The sequence below is a fragment of the Perognathus longimembris genome, chromosome 13 (assembly GCF_023159225.1).
Source record: "Perognathus longimembris pacificus isolate PPM17 chromosome 13, ASM2315922v1, whole genome shotgun sequence".
NCBI classification, from domain to species: domain Eukaryota; kingdom Metazoa; phylum Chordata; class Mammalia; order Rodentia; family Heteromyidae; genus Perognathus; species Perognathus longimembris.
The window spans coordinates 10,731,713-10,745,262 of NC_063173.1; the positions used below are offsets into that span (position 1 = coordinate 10,731,713).

The following is a 13,550-nucleotide window of genomic DNA, read 5'->3' on the forward strand; positions in this document are numbered from 1 at the left end:
GGAAATTAAAACATGCTTGGTTTCTTTTTTCTTTTTTCTTTTTTTTTTTTTTTTTTGGCCAGTTCTGGGCGTTGGACTCAGGGCCTGAGCTCTGTCCCTGGCTTCCTTTTGCTCAAGGCTAGCACTCTGCCACTTGAGCCACAGCGCCACTTCTGGCCGTTTTCTGTATATGTGGTGCTGGGGAATCGAACCCAGGGCCTCATGTATACGAGGCAAGCTCTCTTGCCACTAGGCCATATCCCCAGCCCAACATGCTTGGTTTCTTTCTCATGATTCTGTTACATCTTCTAAAACAGCTCCCATTTAATTACTCTGGGTTTCTATAGTAATACTTTTCACAATTGCCTTCTTCCCTTCATTATATGACCTATGTGTTTCTCTTTCTCTCTCTCTCTCTCTCTCTCTCTCTCTCTCTCTCTCTCTCTCTCTCTCACACACACACACACACACACACACACACACACACACACATTTTCTTCTCTTTATGCTGGAACTGATACTGGGTTCCTTACAATTTTGCTTGACTTTTTTCCCCTTGAGAATGGTGCTCTACTACTTGAGCCACAGCTCCACTTCTGACTTTTACTGGTTAACTGGAGACAAGGATTCTCAGGGACTTGTAGCCCCGACTGGCTTTGCACTGTGATGCTCAGGTCTCAGGCTCTTTCTTAGCTACAGGTGTGAGCCATCAGCATTCAGCAACCTGTTCTCTATTAAACCATGTGAAATCCATGCAGATTTGACAAGGTCCCTTGAACCTTGGCTTTTTTTTTTTTTTTTTTTTTTTTTTGGCCAGTCCTGGGCCTTGGACTCAGGGCCTGAGCACTGTCCCTGGCTTCTTTTTGCTCAAGGCTAGCACTCTGCCACCTGAGCCACAGCGCCCCTTCTGGCCGTTTTCCATATATGTGGTGCTGGGGAATCGAACCGAGAGCTTCATGTGTAGGAGGCAAGCACTCTTGCCACTAGGCCATATTCCAAGCCCTGAACCTTGGCTTTTTGAAGAATTAATTTCCAGTACATATGTCCAATGTTAATGTTTATACCATTAACTTTCTGACATGCTCTACTTATTTGACTCCTACTACACTCCAGAAATTACATAAAATGAATACATATGAACTTTACTTTTTTTTAAAAAAAAAGTACATTGTACCCCTGTGATTGTAGATATGCTTTTCTTCCTTCCTCCCTTCCCTCCTTCCTGTCTTTTCTTCTTTCTTTTTTTGTTATTGTTTCTGCTTGCAATTGCTAAACAGGTACTCTCTCAGCTGAACCATACATGGAGTCCCTTTTGCTTTAATTACTTTTCAAATGCCTGAGTAGAGCCAAACTAAGGTACTTATATGTCCGCGTCCTGTGTTACTGTGGGATGATGGGCATAGACCATTGCACCAGATTTTTAATTGAGGTAGGGTTGAGAAAACTTTTTCCCTACTCAGGCCTGGAACATTCATCTCCTTAAACTCATTTTGCTGCCTAGCTGAGATTACAGATGTGAGCATTTTACCTCATTTAAATGAAGGTTTTTACAAGAGACATCTATCTTGGTGTCAGAAAAAGCTGAATCTGTGCGTGTGTGTGTGTGTGTGTGTGTGTGTGTGTGTGTGTGTGCGTGCGCATGCGCACGCTGGTCCTGGGGCTTGAACTCTAGGTCTGAGTGCTGTCCCTGAGCTTTTTTTGCTCAAGGCTAGCACTTGAACCACAATTCCACTTTGGGCTTTTTTTTTTTTTTCATTCTGAGTAGTTTACTGGAGATGAGAGTGTTGTGAACTTTTCTGCATAGGCCGGCTTTGAACTGTGATCCTCAGATCTCAGCCTCCTGAGCAGCTAGGATTATAGCCATGAGCCACCAGTGCCTGGGGGAAAAAAAAACCTAAATCTTTTTAGAAGATGATTTGTTTCAAATTATATGAAGATGATGATCCTCATCCAAATTAAGCTTTTGCTCACAGTGTTGCCCAGATTGGCCTTACATATTCAACCCTCCCATCTCAAATTTTTATCTTAGACGCACATTGCTCTTTGTTAGGCTCAAAATCTACACCGATACCAACACTGTGCAGAATCAGTGTCCACCACAAGGGGGCACCATCCCACAGAAGACCTTGACTGAAGGTCTCCATGGGTGCCTTCCTCGCTAACATTTTCATCCCATGACTTGGAAGTAGTTTATTCCCTGTGGATCAGGCAGCGTTCTGTCTACATAATGAGATGTTAGTGAGAGTAACTCCTCTGGGAAGTGTCAGAGGTAATGCTTGCTGGAGAAAGTTTCTGAAGGACAAACCACATCTTAGTTAAGAAATTAACGCCTTTTCTATATGTGGATAGCTAACTGCCAGTCTTCAAGTTTCTCACTATTAACCTTTATTGCGTTGTTTTCAAATGAATGCTCTTGACAAATTCAGGTTTGTGATTAACATAGGCCAGCTTCATTCAGAAATCTACATTCAATGGAAGTATATGTGCCTTTTTGTGGGCACAAAGGGGGCAGTGATGACTTACAGTAAGCCTACCTTATTCATGAATTCATTGCACATGGTTTTGACCAAGAATAACCAGAAACTAAACAATTTTTAAAATATCAGCAGAACTTCCAAAAATAAAAAAATTAAAAATCTGTCAGATACTAGTGGCTCATGCCTATAATTCTAGCTACTCAGGAGACTGAGATCTAAGGATTGATATTGGAAGCCAGCCCAGACAGGACAGGAACAAAGTGAGACTATGACCAACAGAAAGCTGGAAGTAGAGCTGTGGTCCAAGTGGTAGTATGATAGCGTTGAGTAGAAAAAGCTTAGGGACAGTGCCCAGGCCAAGTTCAAGCTCCAATTCTGGCACATTTAAGAAAAAATAAAAAACTTCCGTGCATGCATTTTGTGGCTCAGTTGATATTAGAGAAGTTCTCGTTAGTGCTGTGTAGTCATCACTTGTACTTAAGTCACTGCATGCTCTGCTGTTTCCTTGCCCTTAATTTTGTGAAAATCTGCTTTCCCCCAAAGAGAACATAGTCCAAAAAGCAACGGAGAAAGTGAATGTGCTTCATTGAGGTAATAAAGTGAAAATATGAGATTTGTTGAAAGGATGTTGGGCGGAGGGCCTATTACAGGAAAACAATGACTCCAGCACTGAACCGTGTGTCTGGAGTATGAACAGCCTTCCCCTCACCTTGGTCTCCTTGGAACCACACACTGGAGGAGACTAACACTCTACTGCATAGGTGGATCGTTTTCTAGCTATCTTGTTTGTTGTTACAGGAGAATTCCAGAATCCTTCAAGAACGTGGTGTGGCCTACATTAATGCTGATTCTTCTATAGAAGGTAAGTATTGCTGGGATATCGCAAGATATGTGCTTGAGGCAACAATTACAGTTTATCCCGTAACAAGGAAGCAAGCCATTCGCATGCTGTGGTCAGGGAATCTCAGCTGGTTCTTTTTGTCATCTTTTTGTCCCAGAGTCTAAGATCCCAGATTCTTGGCGTCTTTCACAAAGAGTTCAATAATTACACACACACACACACACACACACACACACACACACACACACACAGTGGTAAATCAAGGAGTTTATTAGAGGGGAAAGTACGCCATTAAAGAAAACAGCTTTCTGTAGGCAGACAGCTCAAGAGTGAGCACAGGGCTCTGGATCTCAACTATGGCACCCGCGCGTGGGAAGAGTGCACGGTAAGGGTGTGCACTGGCCTTAGGGAAGTGAGGCGTCATGACCTGGCTGGTGTGTTTCATTGGAAGAGATCTGTGCAAGTGCACAGTCACATCCCATAATTCCAAGCAGGTGGGTAAGACGCATGGCACCTTACGTAGGGACCCTGATAAGGCCAGGGGAAGGGCATGGAAATTTCCGCTTGCAGTCGCCTCCATTTGGTTAGTCCGGGCTGAGCTTTTCCACCCCTCGGGAGACGTTCTAAGTTCCAACTCCACAATGAAGAGGGGTATGAGCGGTCTGGGGAAGAGAGGCTGATGAGGAGTTTTCTAGGACACAGCTAGGAGAAGAGTTTCTGCAAGTTCTTTCTTGTAGCTACCCTGCCCCCTAGTTCCATGTTTGATCTTGATCTTGGATCTCTGCCAGCTAAGTAACTAGGAGTATATATAAATGTAAGCCACCACACAATTACTGCTTTCCAAGATTATCTTTTAGCAGTTATCGGGCTGCTTCTAATAAGCACGGGGTGGTACTGATGTGCACCTAGGGTTGATTTCCAGAGGAACCAAACAGTCCAAGACTCTGCACTCCAACCTTAGGAATCTTCCTGGTTATTGATTTATTTATTCTGGTACTGGGGCTTGAACTCAGTTTTCAGTCAAGGATGATACTGCCACTTGGGCTATACCTCTACATCTAGCTTTCTACTGGTTACTTATAGAAAATAGTCTCAAAGTTTTATCCACCCCTTCTAGCTTGGAATCATGATATTCAAAGTTCAGCCTCCTGAGTAGCTAGGATTACAGATATGAGTCACTGGCACATCACTTACTAGTGTAAGTTGACCACAACAGTAGTTGGGACCTAATTCCTTGAGGGAGGTTCTTCCTCCTCACAAAGAAGGGAAGCCTTTCATATGAGGCTGTTTGAGTTTATTTCTGGCCTGGAAACATCCATCTGTGTGACTTTCTGTATCTGAGCTTTCTTACGTCTAAGAGGAATAGCTCTCTCCACCTCTTGTCAATGCTCACATTAATATGGGCAAAGGTCCCAGACCCATGCCTTGCAGCATGGATGACCAAAAGTTTTAATAATTATTATTCCTACATAGGTTAATATGCAAATTATTCTTATTAATACAATTATTATCATCACTCCCATGTAGCTCCTTCTCTATAGAGGAGATCCTTATCTCCAATTAAGCAGCAAAGAGCAGGAAATAGAGCTGTGGCTCAAGTGGCAGAGCACCAGACTTGAGTGGAAAAGCTAAGAGACAGTGCCCAGGTCCTGAGTTCAAGCCTTAGTACTGGCATGCACGCACACGCGCACACGCACATACACACACACACACACACACACACACACACACACACACACACACATTGGGTTTAACTGATTTTGTCCCTCTGAAAGAGTTTTGCTGTGTCTTCACAAGTTTCGGGGTTTCAATTTAATTTTTGTATCTAATTTAGGAGATGACATAGGAAATTCAGTTCGCAGGAATAGGGCTTCCAGACCAGGAGCTGACTGGGGTCACATGATGTCAAGTTATTCTTTTAAAGGAAAGAGAAGGTCTTCAATCCTTGAGGAATTCGTTTCTGTTTTAAGACCTTAAGAAAAATAGGTTTTATTTTTGAGATGTAAATTCAAATGTGACTGCATGTAATTGTTTTGAGAAATAAGGCTTAGCAGAATTTTTTCCCTACCTTTGAATACAAATTTTAATGTTATGACCTTTCGGTCACATATAGAACGAAAGGATTAACTAAATATGGGACTTCCAGGAATAGGGTAGATACTAGTAATCCTTTAATTTTGAAAGGTTTTTGCTATTTTCCCTTGACTGCCTCACGAGGGGCTATTTGTACCCCAAGACTAGGAATACAAGCCTAATTGAATGTAGCCATTTTGAGATAAGTTGTGAGCTGTTTTGCTTGAGGAGGCCATGGGTGTTAAGAAGGTCTTTTCTGTCTCCTAAGCAAGAGGCAGTACCCTTTTAGAGTAACAGTGCTACCTAGGGATTTTGCCTTTTAGTGCAGAATCTGTGCCTTTTGTGGAGAAGTCTAGCAGGAGAGCTTCTACACGTCTCAGCTTTCCATGCAGCTAAAGAGCCACAGATCTGCCAGTGGCTCAGAATCTTGACATTTTGCATTGAGCTGGAGAAAACAGAACTTTTAAAGTCTTTTTCTTGGCTATTTTTAGCACCAACTGTAATGTTATCCTATGCAAAAATAAAGCCAAGATGAAAATAACTGCAAAAAAAGTACTTGCTAGTATTTCTTTGTCATGAGTTTGATCACAGGTGCCTTAGATAAGGATCCAATGACAAATGATAAAATTAAACTAGCCACAGTTAAAAATTTTCAGAAAGCAGTTCAGAAGTTTGTTATTTTCTTTGCATGTGTCATTTTAGGATAATAATTATGGCTAACAGTGTTATGCCATCATTAACAAGCTCCTTGTTATAATTAGGAACATATGTACACATCACTAACTAATGTGAATGGTATGAATAGACCTTAAGTTATGTTAAAGATAAAAGTTATGAGAGTTTATATATGTGATCAAGTAAAAAAGTGTCAAAATTGTAACCGTCAAGATTGAATGCACTCATGGTACAAGACCAACTTCTATGCCTTAGAATATTTTGCTTTGAAAATGGAGGTGTGGCTCAAGTGGTAGAGTACTAGCCTTGAGCAAAAGAACCATGTGAGATTGTAAGGCCCTGAGATCAAGTCCAGAATTCTTTTTCTCTGTTTCTAAAAGAAGTGACTTAAAGCAAAGCTAGTTTTTCCTTTAAGGTTTTTTTATATTTATTGGGTTTAAGTTACTACATATATTCCATGGTTCACATTTTAACCTTCACAACGATGAAAATTATCATCCTACTCTACATAGCTTATGAAGTCTATAAACTTTCACACTAAAACCATTTCCTCCATTTGGGGTGATATGTATATCACTTTGTTTTTGTTTAGTAACATCTGTTCCCTCTTTCACCAATTCCCTCCTTCCCACTCCACCCTTGAGTTGCTTAGTTCACTTTCATCAATGTCCAATGTAGCTGATGGTCCCCTCTGTTATATTATTATTACTATTATTATTATTATTTTCACCCACTTTCCACTCATTCTGTGCCCTCCTCCTAGCTTCCCTCGGGGGTGCTCATGCACATCCCATACGTGAGGTAGGGAGCATAGAGTCATCTAAAAATAACAGGACATTTTCAGATGAGGACCTTTCTTTCCTTATCTTTGGGGTTCTAAGAGGTGATTGGGTCTTGCTATTTGGTGCTTTTCTCCCACTGCTGTCCTCTTTTGTTTTTACTATATTTTGATATCTTGAGTCCTGTTTACTTTGTTCTATCTTGTTGCATTTTAAATCTTAACACCAGCATAATGAGAGACCATATACCATTTCTCTCTCTGTTCTTGGTTTATCTCGCTCAACATGATTTGTGCTAGTTCCATCCATTTCCCAGAGAATGTCGTTATTTTATCCTTTCTAATGGCAGTGTAAAATTCCATTGTATAAAGGTACCACATTTTTTAATCCATTCATCTATAGCGGAGCATCTGGGTTGTTCCCATATCTTGGCTATTGAGAACAGTGCAGCAATGAACATGGAGGTGCAGGTATCCTTGTCATATCCTGGTTCCTGTTGCTCTGGGCAGATGCCTAGGAGTGGTATGGCTGGTTCGTAGGGCATGTCTATGTTTAGTTTTCTGAGGAACATCCAGACTGCTTTCCAGAGTGGTTGTACTAGTTTACATTCCCACCAGCAGTGCAGTAGGGTTCCTCTTTCTCCACATCCCTGCCAGCATTTGTTGTTGTCTGAATTCAGAGTATAGGCCATTCTGACTGGAGTGAGGTGGTATCTCAGGGTTGTTTTTATTTGCATTTCCTTTACAGCCAGGGGTGGTGAGCATTTCCTCATGTGTTTCTTTGCCATTTTTATTTCTTTGTCTGAGAAGTGTCTAGTTAGTTCTTTTGCCCATTTAGTGATTGGTTTACTAGGTTTAGAAGGGGTTAGTTTCTTGAGTGCTCTGTAGATGATGGATATTAGGCCTTTGTCTGTTGCCTTACTGGTAAATATCTTTTCCCAATTGGTTGGTTGTCTTTCTAGTTTAGTAGCAATGTCTTTAGCTGTGCAGTCTTTAGCAGGAGCAGTGAGTACCTCCCAAGCCGGAGGGAGACCAGCTCTGGAAGAGACCCACAGAACTTGACTTGGACCTCATTTTAAGGGGACAAAGAGACCAGAGCCCCTACCCCATCCACCTGCCCCACTGGCCTGCTCCAAGCTAGGGGACAAAGGATCCCTAAATCTCCCAGAGTACTGGCTATTGGCAGTGCACAAGAGCCAGCAGCAGGGGGAACGCTCCCCAACAGAGACCCTCGGGTATGCGCGCAAGTGCTCCCCAGCAGGGGTGTTCCGGTGTGCACACTCGCTCCCAGTGCACACCCTGGTGCACACACTCACCCTACAGCAGGAGAGTTCTGGTAAATGCACTTGCTCCCCAGTGGGAGCACCCCGTAAGCGCACTCGCTTCCCAAGGGGAGCACCCCAGGAGCACCCTGGGGTGCACACTCACTCCCCAGCATGAGCACCCCAGTGCATACACTCCTCCCCCAGCGGGAGCCCCCGGGTAAATGCACTCACTCCCCAGCGGCAACGCCTGCTCTGGTAGGCACGCTCCAGCTGCAGTATCCAGCAGGGGAAAAAGGTCTCCAAGCCCAGCCTACCAGGTGATTCCCTACCGGGGGCTTACAAGGGGCAACACATCGCTGTGGCAAAGCCCTGGTTCACAGAGAAAGCCGCTGAGTCTATCTACCTCCACCCGCAACTGCGGAAAGTGTGAAGGCTTTGGCGGCAGTCGAGGCGGGCATGCACATGCACAGGGCAGGAAGGTGCAAGCCGTGAAGCTACAGCCACAGGCGGAGAAAGCCAACGGGACCCAGGCACAAAAACCCCTGGAACCTGAATACAATCAAGTCAATCCTCACAGAGAATCAGTCTCGCTCTTAGAACTGCATCCAGCTAAAGTGGAACCAAGTGCTTGCACAGGCACTGGCTGGCCTGGGGCCACATTTGGTCGGAATCAGTGGGAACCAGCACAGGGTCAAGCAAAGGCTGCCACCTACTGGCCACCCAAAGGAAGAGCAGGGGGTGGGGAAGCCAGCTCCTATAACCCCTGCATCCCAGATGTGCAAATCACAAAGAAAAATCACAAATTTCATGAATGGTCAAGTCAACTCACCAACTCCAAAAAACAATAGCAACCCAGGAAAATAACCCCAGTGAGAGTGAAAAAGAGATGGAGAATTAAAAAAAAAAAAATTCAGGATATGATGACAGAATTGGCCAAGGACATTCAGATATCCAGAAACAATCCCAAGAGCACAGAAAGGAAATCTCCAGGGAACTTCAGGAAGTCAAGAAAGAAGTGGAAGAGAAGATAGATACAGCTAACTCCTTATTTAAAGAAGAAATTAACACCTTGAGAGACGAAATGCAGAAAAAAATAGAAACGAAGTTCAACTAGTTAAAAGATGAAATTACCACCTTGAGAGCTGATCTAGCAACCATAAACAATTCAATTTCCACAGTGCAAACTACACTAGAAGCTACAGTCCATAGAATGGCCAGATGGAGGATAGAATTTCAGGATTGGAGGATAAATCAGTGGAGACGGATCCGAAGATTATAGAAATTCAAAAAACTCGGTCTTTACAAAAGGATAGTTCAAGAAGAGGACAAAGCGAAGAGATATCATCTGTGTGTAATTGGAATTGATGAGGGAGAGGACTATCAGAACAGAGGTATGCAACACTTACTCAGTAGAATTATTGCAGAAAATTTCCCCAACTTTAAAAGAGAAAACTTTACCCCCATAACAGAAGCATACAGAACACCTAGCAGACCAAATCCTAGAAGAAACACCTCCAGACACAACATAGTAAAAGCATCAGACCTAAGTAACAAAGAATATATCCTGAATGCTGTAAAAGCAAAGAAAGAGCTATACTACAATGGAAAAAAAAAATCAGAATCACGGCAGACCTCCACACAAAGTCTCAGTGCAAGAAGAATCACGGAAGACCTCTTCACACAAACTCTCAATGCAAGAAGAGCCTGGAAGAATACCATCCAAGCGCTGAAGGCCAATAACTGCCAATCCAGACTTATATATCCAGCAAAATCAGAATTTACATTCAATGGAGAAACCAAAACCTTCCATAATAAAGAAAAATTAAAGGAATATATGAACAAAAATCCAGCTCTACAAAGAATACTAAGAGAAGGATTTCATTCACTAGAAAACAGTCAAGAAAAGGGAACCTCAACAGTTAGAAGTCAATAAGAAAACAATTTAATAAATACAAGAAAAGGAACGAAGCAAAACACAAGTAAATAGGAAAATGGAAGGAAAAAGAACACACCTATCTATAATAACTGTAAACATTAATGGGCTCAACTCTTCTATCAAAAGAAGAAGAACTGCAGAGTGGATCTGAAAACAAGATCCATCCATCTGTTGTCTTCAAGACACCCATCTCCCAGCCAAGGACAAAAACAATCTCCAAGTGAAAGGATGGAAAAAGATCTTCCAAGCAAACGCACCCAACAAGAAGGCAGTGGTAGCCATTCTGATTTCTGACAAGCTAGACTTCTCATTAAAATCAGTTTCAAAAGACAAAGATGGTCACTACATATTAGTACAGGTAACAATCCAGGAAGAAGATATAACAGTCATCAACATATATTCACCACATAATGGAGCACCTAAATATGTCAAACAAATTATTTCAGAACTACAGAGCAAGATAGACCCAATACAATAATAGTGGGAGACTTTAATACTCCACTCTTACCAGGAGATAGGTCAACCAAACAGAGGATAAGCAAGGAAGCCTCAGATCTAAATGACACCATATCCCAAATGGATCTAACAGACTTAAAAGTATTCCACCCAACAACAACTCAATACACATTCTTCTCAGTAGTCAACGGAACATACTCCAAAACAGACCATACCGTAGTTCACACAAAGACCCTTTGCAAATGCGAGAGCATTGATATTATCCATTTATTCTGTCTTACCACAGCAGAATCAAACTAGTCCTTACCAACAAAGGATACAGCAGAAATTACTCAAACACATGGAGGCTAAACAGCACCCTACTAAGTAACATCTGGGCTACAGAGCAAATTAAGGAGGAAATTAAAGGGGACCTTCAACTCAATGAAAATGAAAATACATCACATAGAAACCTCTGGGATACAGCAAAAGCAGTGCTGAGGGGCAAGTTCATTGCCCTTAGCTCACACATCAAGAAAACAGAAGCAGGGCTGGGGATATGGCCTAGTGGCAAGAGTGCTTGCCTCGTATACATGGGGCCCTGGGTTCAATTCCCCAGCACCACATATACAGAAAACGGCCAGAAGTGGCGCTGTGGCTCAAGTGGCAGAGTGCTAGCCTTGAGCAAAAAGAAGTCAGGGACAGTGCTCAGGCCCTGAGTCCAAGCCCCAGGATTGGCAAAAAAAAAAAAAAGAAAGAAAGAAAACAGAAGCAGGGGCTGGGAACATGGCCTAGTGGCAAGAGTGCTTGTCTCCTATACATGAGGCCCTGGGTTCAATTCCCCAGCACCACATATACAGAAAATGGCCAGAAGTGGCGCTGTGGCTCAAGTGGCAGAGTGCTAGCCTTGAGCAAAAAAGAAGCCAGAGACAGTGCTCAGGCCTTGAGTTCACGGCCTAGGACTGGCTGAAAAAATAAATAAATAAAAATAAATTAAAAAAAAAAGAAAACAGAAGCAGCTCAAATAAACAACCTCATGATGCAATTAAAACCACTAGAAAATCAAGAAAAAGTCAAACCTAAAGCTATTAGAAGGAGAGAGATTATAAAGATCAGGGCAGAAATTAATGAAATAAAAACTAAAAAAAAAACCTATACAACACATTAATAAAACTATACAACACATTAATAAAACAAAAACAATAAAATTGACAGACACCTTGCAAGACTGAAGAAGAAGAAGAAGAAGAAGAAGAAGAAGAAGAAGAAGAAGAAGAAGAAGAAGAAGAAGAAGGAGAAGAAGGAGACCCAAATCCGTAAGATCAGGACTTCCACAGGAAAAATTACAACAAACATCCAAACAACCATAAACAACTATTTCCAGAACCTGTACTCACTAAAGAACAAAAATTTTACAGAAATAGATGAATTCTTAGAGAAATATAAACTGCCCAAACTGAGCCAAGAAGATATAAATCAATTAAGTAAACCAATAACTTACAACAGGATACAGGAAGCAATCAAAAGTCTTCCAATAAGGAAAAGCCCAGGCCCAGACGGATTCACCACAGAATTCTATAAAACTTTTAAAGAGGAGCTAATACCCATACTCCTCAAACTCTTCCATGAAATAGAAGCAGAGGGAGAAATCTCAAACTCATTCTATGATGTTAATATCGTATTCATCTCCAAACCAGGCAAGAACCCAACAACAAAAAAAAGAGAATTATGGACCAATCTCACTTATGAGCACAGATGCGAAACTCCTCAACAAAATACTAGCTAACAGAATCCAGAAACAGATTTTTAAAAATCATACATCATGACCAAGGAGCTTCATTCCACAGATGCAAGGCTGTTTTAACATATGCAAACCAATGAATGTAATTCACCACATTAACAGAGCTAAGACCAAAAATCACATCATTATCTCAGTCAATGCCCAAAAAGCCTTCAACAAAATACAATACCCATTCATGTTAAAAGCCCTAGAGAAAATAGGAATAGAAGGAACATTCATTAAAACAATAAAATCCATATACAACGGACCAACTGCTAATATCTTACTAAATGGGGAAAAACTAAAACCATTTCCCCTAATATCAAGAACAAGACAGGGATGCCCACTCTCTCTCCCCTCCTATTCCATATAGTTCTGGAATCCCTAGCCATAGCATGAAGGCAAGAAAAGGACATTAAAAGGATCCACATAGGGAAAAAAGAAATCAAACTATCCCTGGTTACAGATGACATGATCTTATGCCTGAAGGACCCAAAAAACTCTACTCCTAAATTCCTAGAACTAATAAACCATTTTGCAAAGTAGCAGGATACAAAATTAATCCTCAAAAATCACCAGCCTTTCTGTACACCAACAATATAAAAGAAGAAAAAGAAATTAGGAAACAATACCATTTGTGATACCTAAGAAAAGAATAAAATACCAAGCACTAACCTAACCAAAGATGACTGGGAATATGGCCTACTGGCAAAGTGCTTGCCTCGCATACATGAAGCCCTGGGTTAGATTCCTAAGCACCACATAAACAGAAGAAGCCAGAAGTGGCACTGTGGCTCAAGTGGTAGAGTGCTAGCCTTGAGCAAAAGGAAGCCAGGGATAGTGCTCAGGCCCTGAGTTCAAGCCCCAAGACTGGCATAATTAAATAAATAAATAAATGAGATCTATTTAATGAAAACTATAGAGACCTAAAAAAAGAAATCAAAGAGGACACCAGAAAATTGAAAGACCTTCCATGCTCGTTGATAGGGAGAATCACTATCGTGAAAATGGCCTTATTGCCAAATTCAACACAATCCCCATCAAAATCCCAACTACCTTCTTTACTGAAATAGAGAAAACAATCTAAAAATTCATATGGAATAACAAAAGACTTTGAATAGCCAAAGCAATTCTAGGCAAAAAAAAAAAAAAGCAGCACAGGAGATATCACAATACCAGATTTCAAACTCTATTACAGAGCCATCATAACAACAATAGCCTGGTACTGGCACAAACACAGACTCGAAGATCAATGGAATAGGATAGAAGACCCAGAAATAAAAACCACACACTTACAGCCAGCTGATATTT

At 41.6% G+C, this 13,550-nt stretch overlaps 1 protein-coding gene across 1 annotated transcript in view; it reads left to right on the plus strand.

The window, feature by feature from the left end:
- Window positions 1-13,550, plus strand: part of Folh1b (folate hydrolase 1B) — a 64,393-nt gene that overhangs the window by 34,428 nt on the left and 16,415 nt on the right. Inside the window, exon 12 of the mRNA XM_048360396.1 lies at window positions 3,255-3,318. Within this exon, the coding sequence (XP_048216353.1) occupies window positions 3,255-3,318 (64 nt within the window). The remainder of the gene's footprint in view (window positions 1-3,254; window positions 3,319-13,550) is intronic.